At 48.6% G+C, this 17,331-nt stretch overlaps 1 protein-coding gene across 4 annotated transcripts; it reads left to right on the top strand.

Moving 5' to 3' along the window:
• Nucleotides 1-974: 974 nt before the first annotated feature.
• POGK (pogo transposable element derived with KRAB domain) lies at nt 975-14,291 on the top strand. Of its 4 annotated transcripts, none has more exons than XM_032463818.1 (6): nt 975-1,127; nt 2,615-2,748; nt 6,696-6,822; nt 7,579-7,677; nt 9,089-10,572; nt 12,415-14,289. In XM_032463818.1, the coding sequence occupies exons 2-5, from the start codon at nt 2,617-2,619 to the stop codon at nt 10,558-10,560; spliced, it is 1,830 nt and encodes a 609-aa protein (XP_032319709.1). In that variant the 5' UTR covers nt 975-1,127; nt 2,615-2,616; the 3' UTR covers nt 10,561-10,572; nt 12,415-14,289. The 4 variants fall into 4 exon arrangements, with proteins under 4 accessions (XP_032319709.1, XP_032319710.1, XP_032319711.1 ...); XM_032463819.1 differs by lacking the exon at nt 975-1,127 and adding an exon at nt 1,204-1,316 and having other exon boundaries at nt 12,415-14,287; XM_032463820.1 differs by lacking the exon at nt 975-1,127 and adding an exon at nt 1,478-2,369 and having other exon boundaries at nt 12,415-12,749.
• The last annotated feature ends 3,040 nt before the right edge of the window (nt 14,292-17,331 follow it).

The following is a 17,331-nucleotide window of genomic DNA, read 5'->3' as shown; positions in this document are numbered from 1 at the left end:
AATGCTGTTGTCCCTCTACCCTTGATATCTCTTCTTCGTAAATTTCTGTCCACTGATCCCCTCACTCTGCTGTGGGCTATAATTCCCCAGATCATCTTTGCCGGATTCAGAATTGAGCAGGGTAACTCTCCTCCATTGAGATGGTCTTGTCAGCTGTCTCAAAAATCCTGAATAAAGTCCTACTTTTTCGCTTTAACAAGTGTCAGTATAATTTCTTCTTTAATGAGTTTCCAACAAAAACCCAAACCCAGGATCTCGTTTCTGGAATGAGAAGGGCTTGAGGCCTTCTCCGCTCACTTTTATTGTATTGTCCACAGAGCTGCAAGCAAACAAATCCTTTGAACATTCTGGAGAAGACCATTCTATACAGTTACTTCCTCCACAGCATGACATTCTTGGGATGTAACAAGGCAATAACTAAGAAAAGCAGGAAGTTCCTTCTCCGTGTATATTACATACGAAGTTCTGAATATATGCCTGCCAGGATACCAGCAGGCTTCCCGAAAGATCCCAGACCCTTCCTCACCTTCCTCCACTCCTTCGCTGGTGATCTCTTCAGAACGCATTCCTTGAAGCGTGGCGAGTGCCTTGAGTGCTCAGCCAAGCAAGTGCAAAGCACTGGTTCATGCAAATGAGCACAGGAACGCGTACACCCAGGTTACACTCAGTTCAAACATAAATCCAGGCTCTTCCTGCCTCATCTATGCCGAGGTCGCACCGGCGCGCCGGACGCCGACAGAGAGGGAGCAGAGAGGGCAGAAGGCACGACTGTCCAGGCCGGCAAGGTGGAGCCGGGCGGAGGGTCGGGAGCTCCGCCGGGAGGAGCGCGCGGCGCAGACCGGCCGGAAGCCACGCCGGGAGGAGGGTCGGGAGCTGGCGCGGGCGCCGTCCCCCCGGCGCCGCCGAGGCCTGCTGACATCAGCCGCGCTCCTCCCCTCGCCTCCCAACACCCTCAGCTCCCGGCCGGACCCTCCCTCCTCCCACCACGTGTCCTCCCCGCTCCCTCCCGAGGGGCCGCGCGCACTGGAAGCCGGAGAGACGGAAAGGATGGCGCTGTGACAGCCGGGCCGGAGCCCTTGGCGTCTCCACCCGCGGCCCCGGCCCGCGCCCCGGCGCTCGGCCCGGCGGTGAGTGCGCGCGGGCGGGCGGAGCGGGGGCGGGGACCGGGGGCGGCGCGGCCCGCGGCCCTGGGCGGCTCGGCCGCGGCGGGGACGGGGGCGGGGGCGCCTAGGCTGCAGCTGCAACCGCCGCCGCCGCCGCCTTTGTTGCGGGCCCGCCGGGGGAGGCAGGCGGCGCCGGCCCCGGCAGCTCGGCAGGTGCGCTGGGGCCGGGAGCGGGCCAAGCGGGGAGGCGGGCTGGGCCGGGCGCGGGCAGGGGGGCGGCGGGAGCGCCCCCGGCGCGGGGCCGCGGAGAAAGGGAAATGGGACAAGATGGCTGGAGAAACCCGAGCGCGCCCGGGGGCGCGGCGGCGGCGGGCGGGGCGCCGGGCAGCGGGGGTGGGCGGCGGCGGCCGGAGCTGCGGGCACCTCTTCGCCGGCACCCACCTCCGCCGCGGGTCGGCGCGCCCCACCCTCTCCGCAACCTCCCTCCAGGGGAGCCGGCGGGATAGGCCATGGCCAAGTTCGGCCCCAGCTTTAGAGATCTGAAGCCTGTTCCGCCCGCCCCAGACCTATTCCTGCCGCATTCGCCTGTCCTTCTTGGAAATATCGAAGAAGTGACTTTGAATTCTCGAAGGATTTTTCTTTGGAAGCCCCGGAGGATGCGGTCGACAAGATGCACATTCACTCCACACCCAGGAATTGCCCGTGCCCCTAGAGGGCAGGAGCGCGGCCCATTGTACTGGTCAAGGAGTTCAACGAAAGAGAATTTGCGGCCCAGAGGCATCGAGTTATTTCCCGGTGGGGATAGGCCCCCAGAGCCTGGCCCCAGCTGATTTGTGCACCTTCTTGGGTATCCAGGCGTTAGCCCTCACGAACCGTCACTGATTCCTGGGCTTGGAAAGTCACTTAAGGCAGAACGACTCGAACTTCTGACCAGGCTCATGGACAGAACCTTTGAATTTGGAAGATCCAGGGGATGGGTATTCTGGGCCAACCAACCTCCTGATGCTGAACTGGCCTGTAGGAACAACCCCGTTGTGCAAGTGCTCTGTTTTCAAACACCTTCCTTGATAGGAAGCCAACACCCCTGTCTAGCTGCTGATTCCATGTTTGGGTGGCACTAGCCGTGAAAAAGTTCTGCCTCCCCATGCACTCTTCGAAACCTCTTCTCGGAATGTTTACCCACCCGCCTGTTCTGCCCTTGGGTCTTTACAGAACCAGTCTGGTCTCTCTTCCCAGATGGCTTTTTAAATATTTGAAGGCAGCCAGGTATGCTATCTGCCTGCACCCCTTCTTATCATAATTAAATATGTCACCTTCCAGCTTCCTGGTGCTTTCCCCAGAGCCCCTACTCCCCAGGCCTGACTCTGTCCCCTTCCTTCAGGATCCAGCCATACTGTGCTTGGGGCTGAAAAGGTTTGTGTAGGCTGAGCTGCCCTCCCCTCGCCATCACAGACTTTGCAGATGAAGAGTTCACACTAGCCTGATTTTTCTGAAATGAATCTTGCTTGCAGAGATGGAGTCCACAGCCTACCCTCTTAATTTGACCCTGAAAGAAGAGGAAGAAGAAGAAGAGATTCAGAGCCGGGAGCTAGAGGATGGCCCCACAGACATGCAGAAAGTCCGAATCTGCTCAGAGGGTGGATGGGTAAGTAAGAAGGTTTGGGGTCCACTCTCGGCTGTCGGGCAGGCCTGGGAGCCAGGCTTGTGTTAAGTCTTCTCCTCAGGCAGACGTAGGAAGTAAAAATAGTCTAGCCCAGCCTGGTGTATGTGCATTCCTGAGAAAACAGTCCTGTAGCTTTAAAAGGCACAGTGAAGAATGGAGGAACTGGTTATGGGAACAGTCCCCCTTCAGCCACATAGCTTATCGCCAACAAGATTGGAAGTCCAGGAGGCCACGACTGCATCTCTCCTGTGCCCCTGGATTCCCTGTATCCTACTCAGTGCCAGGCATATCGTGGACACCAGCTAAATGTCTGCTGACCTATGTTAAAGAAAAATTACTCTGACACTTGTTCAGATGATAAGGAAGACCATTCAGGACTATTTGAGAGAGGTTTCAAGACTGTCACAATAAAGGAGAGAGGTGATGCGCAACAGTAAACACGAAGTGGGGATTTATGGCCAAAGAGCAGAGTGGAGGGCTCAGCAGGTGGAAAATTACCAAGAGGAGACATCAAGGGTGGGGGGTTCTTTCTAAACTGACTTAGGATTCTGGCTAAAACTGGGCTGGGTGTGCTGAGGACAGGAGGGGAGCCAAGATGGAGGCCTGGTGGAGAAGAGGACTCAGTGGAGCCTAATTAAAGTTTGGGTGAAGACAGAGTCTTTGTCACCTACTGCTGGTTGAAAGGAACCATTTAAACTATTTAAGGAAGGCTTGGTGCACTGAGCTGACAGGAGGAGAGGATGAGGCGAGGCCAGTGGTTATGTGTGAAAGCCTCTTACAATAGTTCACACTGGAGAGGGCTGCCATCCAGCTGGCCTGGCTGGAAGAATTGGGTAGTAGCAGCAGTGAATAGGGAGCATATCCTAACAGAATCATGTGATGGAGTAAGAGCAAACTTATAAAAATGTAAACCCCACGAGGGGCTGTGTGCTACACTGAGTCTGAGTTCTCTCCTTACATGCCGAGGACGTCACCCTCAGGGCCGCTCTTTCTAAAGGGCCCTAGGGTTCACTCCAGCCACCATGCAGAGGCCTGAGTGGCTGGCAAGAAAGCACAGGCTGGGGAGCCAGACTTTCTAATAACTCTGTGACCTTGGGCAAGATACTTATTAGCCTGGTTTCCTCACCCATAACATTGCGGGAGAAGTCCCCCATCGCTATATTAAAGGATGCAATAAGAGAATGCATTTAGCCATGCCAGAGGGAGCACCCTCCATGGTTCCTGGCACACGTCAGGCACTCTGTCGGTGCACTGGGACCAGCCTCTACCCTCAGATCCCTGCCGGCTTTACTGGGTAGGTGTGTGGCCTCAGCGGTGTGCCTGGGTGGTGTGTGAGAAGATAAGTGTTGGAGGGCCCGCTTGCTGGGCCGAGCACATGAGCTGAAGGGAGAACACCTATCTGATGAGGCCTTGATCTTCTGCGGGGAGGGCCTAGGGCAGGGATCCAGGGCCCCTACCTGTGAGGCTGAGCCAGGGTGTCTGGGGGTTGGACACTGCTGCCTGCTTTCAGAGTTTTGCCAGGGGCCGGCCCTGTTTACCTTCTGCTGCACTCGGCCAGATAAAAGGCCTCTGTGGAGAGAGGAGAGGCCTGCGCGGGAGGGCCTGGCGGAAGGCTCGCTGATTCTCACAGAAGGTGGCTGTGAGGGGAATTTCTAAGCCGCTGCCCTGTGCACCTCTGGAGCATAATGTGGGCTTGTCTGAGGACCCTCCATGGCTCGATCAGAAATAGGAGATGAATCCAGCCCTGGCCTCCAGCTGCCTTCTCACCACTTCAGGGCTGCTGACAGTGGTACCACGCCTGGGACGTGTTACCTTCTACTAAGTATCCATATCGATGGCCCCTCTGAAATGACAGGCATAGCAGGTCCTGTGTCCTGTTTTATCAGCAAAGGGAAAGCGACTATAAATAGGTATGGCCTAGATCTGGAATTTCCTAGGGAGAGAAAAGGCCAAAGGGAGAGTTGTTGAAAAGCCTGGGAAGTGGGAAGGGGTGGGATGGAAAATTCCTGGCCGACTGGCTTTCCAGATCATTGAAGGCTGAGCAGAGCCCAGAGACCAATTCATTCGTACCTCTTGGTATGTTACACTTGGGATTTTTGTCCATTCTAACTCCAAAGAGCAGGCTCAGTTTTGTGACAGTTGAATTTTAATGATTATTTGAAACGATTCCAAGTGGAACAAGAGAAGGGAAGTCCAGAGATTATTTGCTTAAATCTTGTACGCAGAAACATGTTTTTAAGGGATTACTATCTACCAGAAGTGTCCTCGGCTTAGGGAAACAAAACGGAGTAAGCCCAGGTTCTGCCCTCAGTGAGCCTACATTCTGGTGGAAGGAGCAGATACATAAGGCAAGAGGCACCCCCACAGCATCGAGCCCAGGACATTTCAGGGCACGCGGCCCGGCTTGGGGTGGGCTTCCTGGGAAGCAGGACGTCTGGGCTGAGTCCAGGAAGGTGGGTGGGGGTCAGCCAGGCCAGGAATGGGGAGGACCTCTGAGGCAGCGGGGATCCATATGCGGAGACACGGAGGGTCAGAGACACGGAGATTTGTTCAGGGAACTGCGGGCAGCGGAGGACCCCTGAGCACGGGAGGTGGGAGTAGGGGCGAGAGCGCTGGTCACCAGTGAGACCACTCTGTCCTTGTAAGGCCGGGAGCCTTGAAGTTAGATAGCACTAGGTCCCAATCTCAGCCCTCCCATTTATTGGCTGTGTGACTTTGGACCAGAAACAGGACTGCTCTGAGCCAGTTTCCTCCTTGATGAAATGGAGTTGTTGGGGAAAATAAATGAAGTAGTTCCAGGGCCTTCCCTAGGAAGTTCTCCCTATGTGGAAGGGGCCGTCAGGGTGAGGAGGGACGAGGTGGGCTTGGGGAATCAGGAAAGGCCAGGACATCTAAATGATTGATGGCCAGATACCTAAAGAAGCTGCAGACTGTGCACTGAACTTTTCTAAGCTGATGAGAAATATTACTGTGATCCCCTGCACTCCTGAGTCAGCCACGGGGGATAGCTCTGAGAGCAGCCGTCCACTGATCCCTCACCACTGAACACGATGAGCTTTGGAGTAGGAATTTTTTTGTTTCCATGGAGGTACTGGGGGTTGAACCCAGGATTTTTAATGACCGAAAGAAAACATAGTAAAAAGAAAAGCAAATAATTGAGCAAGAGGAAGTTGGTCTGCGTGATTTGGCTGCATCCAGCCTCCCAGGTGCCCCCTTCCACTGGGGGCGGGGAGGTGGGGGGAGACGGTTAGGGAGAGGGGAGCAGAGTGCCCTTCCCTGCCCTTAGGGCTTTGTGCTGTGTGTCCAGGCATCAAAGCAAACCAGTTTGCTCTAGTATCTCATTACATAAATTCAAGCTCTAATTAGTCCTTCTCTCCTCCTACTCATGCTCTTGTGGATTGGAAACGGCCGGATGAGGCCCTTTCTCTCACTGGCTCCTCCCTGGGCAGCTTTGGGTTCTGAGTCCAACGCTGGGGCTAGTTCCCCCGGAAATGGAGAATAGTGCCCAGGAAACCCCACCCCCACCCCGGCCTGAGGGTCTGTGACTGAGGGGGAGAGCAGGGTAGGGATGGGCATGTTGCAGGGGGAACTGTCTCAGGGTGCTTCCCTGAATGTGGTTGGTTCCAGCACTGGATGAGGGGTGAGCAGTGATGAGCTCTCCCTGTGATGTGATGGGATGTGATGTCCAGTGTCTCCTTACCTGGTTTTTGGTGGTGGGGAGTTTTATTCTCAAGGTGCCGCTCGCATTTGTGAACGGACGGGCACTCAGCAGGGCACGGGGGGACCTTGCTGGTGTCCGGGTTTTGCCTCTCAGATCCCTGTGAGTGATGTGTTCCTGGGTCCCAGCCCCTCGCCTGTGAGATGAAGGTGTGTGATCTGTGTCGGTGTGTGCCTGCGAGTCGCTGAGAAAGGCCTGTTCACTGTTGCAGGTGCCGGCCCTATTCGATGAGGTGGCCATATATTTTTCTGATGAGGAGTGGGAAGTTTTGACGGAGCAACAAAAGGCCCTCTACCGGGAGGTCATGAGGATGAATTATGAAACTGTCCTGTCCCTGGGTAAAGCTTTGTTTTCCTTTGTCTCCTAGAAGCTCTGAGCCCAGAGAATTGTTTCCATGTCTTCCCTGGTGTATCCAACACCCCTCTCTCTGGAACTTGGACTCTGTCCCCTCAATGCCTGTGCCCATTTAATTTCCTGTTTTTGATTTAGGCAGGATATAAATATTGTGTCTTTCTAGTTGGCAACTTGTGCCAGCTCTCAGGCCCATCCTCATTCAATCCAGGCATTCACATCAAAAAAAAGAAAAATTAAGACATAATCTAAAAAATGTCACCACGGGTCTGAAGCTGTGCTTCATGTGTTCCTTAGGCAGGAAGGCAGGCCTCCTTATTACCCTGTGAGCCTCAGAAGCTTGGGGACATAATCCAAAGACTCCTTGCTTCCTTCCCCACATTGATATCCATATTATTAGAATGTTAACCATTTAGACGGATTTTCCCATTTGCTCATACAGGTAGCAGAACATTCATTAGATCAGTGGCTGCATCCACCCACTTCCCTGCTAGATGCAGTTCTTTTTTTTTTGGTTGTTGCAGGTGATCCATAAATTCCCTTGGACAGACATAGTCCAATCATAATTTTTCTTTAAGTATCCCTGAGCCCTTTCCCCTGCCTTTCATAAATCTCCATATTGAGAAGACCCTGGTGGGGTGAGAGTGGAGGGGAGGGTTCCTTAAGTATTATAAAGTATTTATTTTGGCAGTGCTCCAGGACCGCAACACACAGCCGTTACCTGTTTTATTTCCTATAAACAGAATTCCCATTCCCTAAGCCCGACATGATCACTCGGTTGGAAGGGGAGGAGGAATCTCATCATTCTGACGACTGGCAACTCCAAGGAGGAACTTTTGCAGGTACTATGATTCACCCAATCCAGCATCCAGCCAGTGGGGAATGATGAAGATGGATTTTAAGTTTCCATGTACGTTCTGTGGGGTATTAAGAAGTTTCAAAATCTCTTTCCTGTGCTGTGTGACCTTAGGCAACTTCATCCACCTCTCTGAGCCTTCATGTCTTCATCTGACTTTGGGTAATATAAATCTCAACGTGCACCCTTGTGATGGAGTTGAAGCAAATTGAAGTTTGTATGGTGTTGGTCCAGCACACATCCTGGGTGCCTTGGTAGCATACTGTACACTTTGAAAACTAAGGGAGATAGTGTGGCAAAGCATGCACCCCAGGTTATTTACTTGTCCTGTCCTTTTCTTTTTGGATAGAAAGAGCAACAGCAGTTATAGTACACATTTGAGCAAATATGTCTAAGAGGCACATGGTCTTTTATCAAGAAACATAGTTATAAGGGTAGGAGTTGGATAAATACAGCTTCCAAACAGCCAGAGTGGTTTTATTTGCCTTCTCTCTGTGATCATTTAAAATGCCATATTTCATTAATTCTAAGACACATTTTTTTCCCTCACCATTTTAACATCTCTGCAATTGAGAATGCCCCTTAAAATTGATAGCATGTTTTAGTTTAATTAGTGGCATTTTTTTTCTTTTTGTTTGTTTTTTTAATGGAGGTACTGAGGATTGAACCTAGGACCTTATGCATGCATGCTAAGCATGCGCTCTACCACTGAGCTATTATTCTCCCACTAAATTTTTTTTCTGTAATGGCATACGGTGGTGCATCTTGCAATGTGTAGCATCTTAGGTTTGGTGAGATATGGTAATTTCCCTGAGACACGTTCCATTTCTGTGACCACCTTCTACATAGAAACATACAATGAAACCCAGCTCTAACACTGGTATGCAGGAACCAGTTTTCTGCCTTATAAGCTTTGCTAAGTGTGGTAGTACTGTAGATTTTCTTGGTTTAAAGGATGTGATTCATCCCATGATAATCCAAATTCTGTACTATTATGTGTAGAATGGGCTGTATTGGGCTTCTCATCCAGGTAAAGGTTATTTTGACTGAAGCATGGCCCAGAAAATTAGTATGAGATCCAAGCTTGGTGCCTGTGTTCAGTTTCCAGCTCTGCCATTTTCTGGCTCAGCCACCTTGATGCATTACTTCATTACCCTAGACTCAGCTGCAAAGAAGTAGCAGAGAAACAGTCGTGAGAATTTGATGTGGTAATCCATGGGAATTGGCACATGGGTAAGGATTTCGGAAGTGTTACATGTTATTAAACCTACTGCTTCTAGTAAACCTCAGATTAAGGTATTCCTGGTATTTCGAACCCCCCCCCCCAAATCAGGGAGTGAGCTGGAAATCATTTTACTTACTGGTACTATCTTCGCTCCTCCTTGTCTGTCTGCCAGAAAACGAAGACTCCGACGTGAAGCCTCCAGATTGGGCAGGCCCGATGAACGCGGCCTCCCAGTTTCCCCAGCCTCAGCACCTGGACGGCTTTGGCCTCCGTATGCCCCGGGACATCACAGAGCTGCCCGAGTGGGGCGAGGGGTACCCCTTCTACATGGCCATGGGCTTCCCCGGGTACGACCTGTCGGCCGACGACCTGGCCGGGAAGTTCCAGTTCAGCCGGGGCATGCGCCGCAGCTACGATGCCGGGTTCAAGTTGATGGTGGTGGAGTACGCCGAGAGCACCAACAACTGCCAGGCGGCCAAGCAGTTCGGCGTGCTGGAGAAAAACGTCCGCGACTGGCGCAAGGTGAAGCCGCAGCTGCAGAACGCCCACGCCATGCGGCGCGCCTTCCGGGGCCCCAAGAACGGGCGCTTCGCTCTGGTGGACCAGCGAGTGGCGGAGTACGTCCGCTACATGCAGGCCAAAGGGGACCCCATCACCCGGGAGGCCATGCAGCTGAAGGCGCTCGAGATCGCCCAGGAGATGAACATTCCAGAGAAAGGGTTCAAGGCCAGCCTGGGTTGGTGCCGAAGAATGATGCGAAGGTATGACTTGTCTCTGCGGCATAAGGTGCCGGTGCCCCAGCAGCTGCCCGAAGACCTGACGGAGAAGCTCGTCACTTACCAGCGGAGCGTCCTGGCTCTGCGCCGGACGCACGACTACCAGGTGGCTCAGATGGGAAATGCAGACGAGACGCCCATTTGCTTGGAGGTGCCATCGAGGGTGACTGTGGACAACCAGGGTGAAAAGCCGGTCTTGGTCAAGACGCCCGGCAGGGAGAAACTGAAAATCACAGCCATGCTGGGAGTCTTGGCTGATGGGAGGAAGTTACCTCCATACATCATTCTGAGGGGCACGTACATCCCCCCGGGGAAGTTCCCCAGTGGCATGGAAATCCGCTGCCACCGATATGGCTGGATGACGGAGGACTTGATGCAGGACTGGCTGGAAGTGGTGTGGAGGCGGAGGACGGGCGCAGTGCCCAAGCAGCGGGGGATGCTGATACTGAACGGCTTCCGGGGCCACGCCACCGATTCGGTGAAGAGCTCCATGGAGAGCATGAACACCGACATGGTCATCATCCCGGGGGGCCTGACCTCGCAGCTGCAGGTGTTGGACGTGGTGGTCTACAAACCGCTGAATGACAGTGTCCGGGCCCAGTACTCCAACTGGCTCCTAGCGGGGAACCTGGCACTGAGTCCCACCGGGAACGCCAAGAAGCCGCCCCTTGGGCTCTTTCTGGAGTGGGTCATGGTGGCGTGGAACAGCATCTCAAGTGAATCCATTGTTCAGGGCTTCAAGAAGTGCCACATCTCCAGCAACTTGGAAGACGAAGATGATGTGCTGTGGGAGATCGAGAGCGAGTTGCCAGGAGGAGGGGAGCCGCCCAAAGAGTGTGACGCGGAGAGCCTGACCGAGAGCAACTGAGGGAAAGCCAAGGTAACCAGTCGGGAGTAAAGGCCCGGCGCCTTCCCCCAGGGACAAGTTGGGTTCCACAAACACCTTTTCTCTTGCCCCTATTTCCCTCTGTATCCTAGAACTCTTTGAGCCGGCAGCACAGTGCTGTATGTAACGGTCATGAGCGTCTTCTCCTTCATGTGAAACTTTGGCTGCTTCGCTTATTGCCTGGGTATTTTGCTCTGAGGCCTGGGCCCAGAAGCACTTGTATAATGTGTAAAAAGAACAAAGAGTGGGCTGCCAGAATGTTTCATCTGAGAGCCCTGATGCTGAAAGTATTTGGGCCGGGAGGAGCGTTGTCTGACATGGCTCCATCAACAAAAAAGTTTTGTCTGAATAGCCAGCTTTTTTCTTCCCCGTATAAATCTTGCTGAACATTCAGGGCCAGTGGGTGGGTGTACCTGATCCACGTGGAACAGTTTTGCCCACTTTGGCTGACCTGTAGGGCCGTGACATGAGGACAGGTGTGCCTTTGGACTGTGTCCTCTGGGTCTCAGGTCTCCGTTTTGGGGTCGTCTGCAGTAGCCGAGTGGGAAATGAAAGAAATAGCTTATGCTCGCTTTTCCCTAGGAATTCAAAAATGTTTTTTAAAACATTATTTTGATGACATTCACATGGAGTGAGCAATTATAGTAATTTCTCATAGTCCACAGACATCTGAAGGATGATATTATTAAATTGAAACTTTGCATCAAAAGACAAAAAACCACAAACCAGGGTGCTTATCCAGGACCACAGAGCGTAAAGTCGAGGACTGAGGACAATTAGGGTCTGGAATTTTCAAAGTTGAGTGTAGAAGGGCTTTAAAAGGAAGCGGGGAGTTGGGGACTAGCAGACAACACTAGAGCGTGAGCCTCCCCACCTTGCACACACCCCATGAGAGTGGAGAATGAGCACATACAGTGGGCGACATTCAGAGAGAACAGACCCAATTTCATTGTACCTTCTTGTTCTCATTTCCCTACTTGTCACTTCCTCCAGACACACTGTTTATTATGAAGAGAGAGCATTCCGTCTTTTATAGAGGACCTAAAGTATCTCGACACGCTTTTCTTTCCTTTAAAGTGTAATTAGGTGTTTCCATCCTACCCTCTCCAAATGAAGTGCTAAGAGAAATCTTCTGTCACCCCCCGCCTGTATGCTGTATAAGTTGAAGAGTGACTTTTGTCCCCTTCCCTGCCCCCAAATCAAATTGTACACCTGTCACTGAACCCTATTGTAATTCTGAGATCCCCAGAATTACGGAGTCAAGGACTGCTTACCATTACATTCAAAATTACCAAAAGTGCTTCTTTTTCCTCTCATGTCCTCTACTCTTTCACTCCATGAATTCAGCCTCCTTTTGTGTTAAATATACTGCCTCCACTGGGTATCGAACTTTGAATTATAGTGAATTTTTATCTTTTTACTTTTTTTCCCCCCTCTCCTTTTTAGATAACATTTTTGTGCATTTTTAATTTTCTAAGCTATTTGCTACCCCCAAAAGACTGAATCAAAAACTGCCCAAAGAGGAAAGGAAAAAAAAACAGTGCTAGGCTGCAGCTGTGAACGTAGGCATGTCCATCCAGTCCCATCCATGAGCTTTGGCTCATCTTGACAGCCACAGTTCTCCGTACACCTGCCCTTTTTTTTAGCTGAGGAAGTAAATAGAAGTAAACAGGTATTCTCAGTGAACAAGACATTTAGGAGGAGACATATGGGTATAAAACTGCCACTTCTCATCTGTTTGGAAATTTGACTCACGGGATAATTATGTTTGTTTAAAGTTACACAATGTCTAAAATCCAAAGGTTAATTCACACTTAGGTTCTCTCTGTTTTCCAGTAAATGAACTGTGTCTGGAACAGCTGGGGAGGAAAATCCTCAAGAAGATTCCTCAAAGTGTGGATGCACAGGGAGCAACAGGAAAGGGCCGTGGGGCCCGGAACCGCCCAGGCCTGGACAGCAGCCTGAGCGTCCCATCCTGGGACACGGCCCGGCCCCGCCCCACATCCCTGAGGTGTCAGAAAAGTCCAGGACCCTTAATCTCATCAAAGCCGTGACTAGAAAAGAAACTGCTTCTGCCTCATTTCTTGTTTTAGAGATTACTCCATGTGTCCATCGGAAGAAACCTGTAAATAGGAATGAACAAAGGTATTTCCTGGCGAAGAGACCATTTGTTCAGCACCAACAAGCGACTCAGACAGGCCCAACTCCGCCGGTTCCTTTCTGTGGAGAGAACCCCAAGTAAATGTTTTCTTCTGCCCTTCAAAATGCTTCCATCCGTAGAACCTGTCCCCACACAGGTCGAGACTACAGAAAAGGCTTTGTGGACTTGGTCATTGATGCACACCTGCTACTTACACATTTTCTCTTTTGGAAAAATGAGATGCTAATGATCACAAAATTCAGACATACTGGCCTGGTGCCAGCAGATGGCTTTTCTAGAGACAGACTAGGTTAGTGTGGAAGATACAGGTTAAAATAAACTATGCTGTTTTATTTATCTTCCCAATCTGGTTGGCAGCTAGACTTTTTTAGGGTCTCACTTAATGGCCCTAATTTTCTTTATTATTATATTTAATGATAGGGTAGCATTTAGTGCCCAAGCTCTTCTGTTTCTCAGGCTGCCTGCAGAAGAAGTCACGATAAATTATCTGCTGTCTACATGGTACAAGGCTCATTGACTCATCTGATACCTGTTTTGTTAATTTCTTTAATATTTTTATCACAAGAGTGGTAAGAGGGCTTGGGCCTTCGGCCCTGCTGTTTCAAGACTTCTAATCTTCTGTCCTGCAGGAATAGGTGGGAGGTCTTTGAATTTTTACACTATAGTAATTTGCATTCCCACATAAGCTGGGTGTTAGGAAAACATTCCTTCAAAGCTATCTGTGCTACAGAAAATATGCCAGAACCTCATAGACAAAGCCATTGCTAGAAATGTCATTCCAATGTCAAATCTGGATAACAGGCTACCGTAACCACTCTTCCCTCCTGTAGACCCAGCTCATTTGTATAACATACTCCTTTTGGCATCTTGAAACACCTATTTCTACTCAGGTACTCATTTACCTATTAGTGATTCACCTTCCTCCTTATTTAAAACCAGTTTTTCTCCAAGAGGGGAAGTTTCGCTTAACTTCTGATATCTGAATAACTTTAGATATTTGAATTATTTCCCCACCTGCTTTTACTGTAATCCTTGTCATCTCAAGTGGCATCCAAATCCAGCTACTGTTCATTCCAGAAGTTTTCATTCCCTCCTGTTCCTCTTAATTTATCCTCCACTGTCCTGGTTCCTGGCCCTTTTCCTCTCTATGTCCAATTTTACTTGCTTTGGGAGTTTAAAGGACTTTTATAAGACCTAATTTTGGGTTCCTGCATTGGAGCCATAGTTATCTTGCAGAGAAGAGTAGAAAATGGGTTCAACTCCTGTTTCATTCCACTGACACCTCCTTGAGTCTCATCGTCAGCTGATAGATGATGCCTTACAGGTTGCATAGCACTGGAACTTCCCTAGAGTAATGGCTCCACTGTCAGGGTTTTTCTGGGCTCATTCTTCCACTGACTTAATTATGATCTATGCCTAACAGAGCCCCAGTACGACTATTTTGCAGAACGGCTATTACCCTAGAATTACTAGAGCACATATTGAAACATAGTTGTACTCCCCAGTAGGTAGGAACTGACTCCAACAATAAACTTTGTTAATAAAGACCATAGGCTATGGTGGTTTTATTTATTGTTTACCTGCTAGCATTGTAAAAAAGTCACATTTCAGACTCTTGTTTACACTTTATTCTCCACTCAGTTTGGTGCCAATAGATTGCACCCTTGAATAAAAGGTCTGTTCATGGGATGACAATGTAAGTGATGTTTATGTCTTTAAAGACGAAGAAAAATGTTATTTGTGTTTTTAAACTGGCTTTTAAAGGTGAGGGAAAGGGACCTGGCATAAATAGCTTTTTTCCCTCAGTCATGTTTGGATGCTACATTACCAAAATCACACGAAGGAAATCCATAAAGGGATATTAATTTTATTTATTTATTTATTTTTAATTGAAGTACGGTCAATTTATAATGTTAATTTCTGGTGTACAGTGTAATGATTCATATATGTACATACGTATATATGTTCCTTTTCATATTCTTTTTCATTATAGGCCATTACAAGTTACTGAATATAGTTCCCTGTGCTGTACAGTAGGACCCTGCTGTTTATTTTATATATAGTAGTTAGTATCTGCAAAGCCCAAACTTCCTATTTATCCCTTCTCCTGCTTTTCTCCCTGGTAACCATGTTTATTTTCTATGTCTATGAGTCTCCTTTGTAAATAAGTTCATTTGTGTCTTTTTTTTTTTAAGATTCCACAAATAAGTGATATCATATACTATTTTTCTTTCTTTTTCTAGCTTACTTAACTAAGTGTGACAATCTCCAGGTCCATCCATGTTGCTGCAAATGGCATTCTTTTTTATGGCTGAATAGTATTCCTGTGTGTGTGTGTGTACCACAGCTTGTTTATCCAGTCATCTGTCTATGGACATTTAGTTTGCTTCTATGTCTTAGCTATTGTAAATAGTGCTGCTGTAAACACTGGGGTACATGTATCTTTGAATTAGAGTTTCCTCCAGATATAGGCCCAGGAGTGGGATGGCTTGATCACAGGGTAAGTCTTATTTTCAGTTTTCTAAGGAATCTCCATACTGTTTTCTATAACGGCTGCACCAAACTGCACTCCTACCCACGGTGTAGGAGGGTTCTCTTTCTCTATACCCTCTCTAATATTTATTATTTGTGGACTTTTTAATTATTCTGACTGGTGTGAAGTGATACCTCATTGTAGTTTTGATGTACGTTTCTCTGATAGTGACATTGAACATTTTTTCATGTGCCTATTGGCCATTTGTATGTCTTCATTGGAGAAATGTTTGTTAGGTCTTACGCCTATTTTTGGATTGGACTGCTTTTTTGTTGTTATTGGGTTGTTATGAGCTGTTTGTATATTCTGGAAATGAAGGCCTTGTCGGTTGCATTGTTTGCAAATGTTTTCTCCCATTCTGCAGGTTTTCTCATTTTATTTATGGTTTCCTTTGCTGTGCAAAAGCTTGTAAGTTTAATTAGGTTCCATGTGTTTATTTTTGCTATTTCTGTTGCCTGGGTAGCCTGCAACTAGGAGAACTTTGCTATGATTTATATCAGAGAACGTTTTGCTTATTTCCTCTTCAAGGAATTTTATGGTGTCTTACACTTAAGCCTTTAAGCCATTTTGAGTTTATTTCCGTGTATGGTGTGAGGGAGTGTTCTCATTTAATTAGTCTACATACGCTGTACAGCTTTCCCAGCACCACTTTTCTCCGTTGTATATCCTTGCCTCCTTTGTAGATTGACTATAGGTGTGTGGGTTTAAATCTGGGATCTCTATGCTGTTCGATTGATCCATATGTCTGTTTTTGTGCCAATACCACGCTGTTTTGATTACTGTGGCTTTGTAGTAGGGATATTAATTTTAAAAGAGTGGGAACATGCTAGCAAGTTGATAAACAGAGGACTTAGTTTTCCAAAGTATGATGAACCTGTGTGCCCCTTCATGGTGTGCTTTTAGTAAAATCAGCCCTGACAATTTACCGTGCCCAAAGATTCAATTAAATATTAGTCTGCTCTCCAAGAATAACCTAGACACTTTTCCTGTTTTAAGCCATCAGTATTAAATGCTGAACCAATCTGTTGATGACAGCATCCAAGTCTGAGCCCTAAAACCAAGCTTCCTTACCATTATTCAAAGTGGAGGCATTTTGATTTGACTCAAAAGACATGATGGAACAAAGGTATTTATCCATGGTCAAAGAGAGGAATCATTTAAAAGACAATTTATGAAATTCAATCAGGAACATCCTGATCACTTCAGGCAAGGGGAGAAGTGTTGGAAGAACTGTGTGCTTGGTTGATCCCAGCAATGGTTGATAAAGGTAGTAAGAATGTGTGCTAAGCCTGGTAGAAAATCAGCTGCGCCTTATCAGACCTGGCTGTGCACAATGACACACCTAGAGCTGAAAGTCAATCACTGAAACCCCTATGGGAAAAATAAGCTTTATTCTAAGTCTAAAGTTATCTGGTTTCTAACAGTTTTTTTCCTCATTGAAATAGTTATTTTTCTAAATGATGCTTGGTAATAAGCACTCGTGATTTCTTAAAAGCCTTATTGTAGAAGAGACTGCACCTAGGATCCCACAGTTGGCAGTGGTGCGAGAGCTGGAGGCAGCATCTGGTGGAACAGAGGTCTTTGAATCTCAGAGTCTCTCTTGAAAAATCCTAAGTATCACTCTTGCCATCTGCCTGCCCTGCCCTCAACTCCATCTCTCTGCTGCACAAAATGATTGAGGAAAACTGGCGTGTAGGCTCAAAATTTACAAAGTGAAGGGAGAGACCTCTGGTGTCCCATAATCCCACCAAAGTTGGTGATTCCAGAGATTTAGGCCAGGTCCTAGAGAGTAGTGAGGAGCTTTTCTGTTTGGAGGTTCCTCTGCTAACAAATTTCTATGGAACCTGCCACTGCAATGGGCAGGAGGACACATTTGAGGCTTTTAGCTGCCTCTCCAATCATGGAACATGGGAAATTTAGCACATACTTAGCATTAAGGCTCAGATACATGGATGATCCAAAGCAAAACCCTTATATGCAGTCAGATATCAGCTTAAATTCTTACAAACCCTAAAAATTCTTGAGTTATCTAACAAAACTAAAGAACTTTTCAGATTTG

This window comes from Camelus ferus, chromosome 21 (assembly GCF_009834535.1).
Source record: "Camelus ferus isolate YT-003-E chromosome 21, BCGSAC_Cfer_1.0, whole genome shotgun sequence".
NCBI lineage: Eukaryota > Metazoa > Chordata > Mammalia > Artiodactyla > Camelidae > Camelus > Camelus ferus.
The sequence above is the reverse complement of the archived record's forward strand: the minus strand, read 5'-3'. Positions and strand labels throughout refer to the sequence as shown.

Excerpts from the sequence above, each read along its gene's own strand:
- POGK (XM_032463818.1), top strand. The coding sequence starts at position 2,617 with ATGGAGTCCACAGCCTACCCTCTTAATTTGACCCTGAAAGAAGAGGAA. Across the intron at positions 6,823-7,578 it reads TGAAACTGTCCTGTCCCTGG|AATTCCCATTCCCTAAGCCC; the intron begins GTAAAGCTTTGT and ends TCCTATAAACAG. Across the intron at positions 7,678-9,088 it reads CCAAGGAGGAACTTTTGCAG|AAAACGAAGACTCCGACGTG; the intron begins GTACTATGATTC and ends TCTGTCTGCCAG.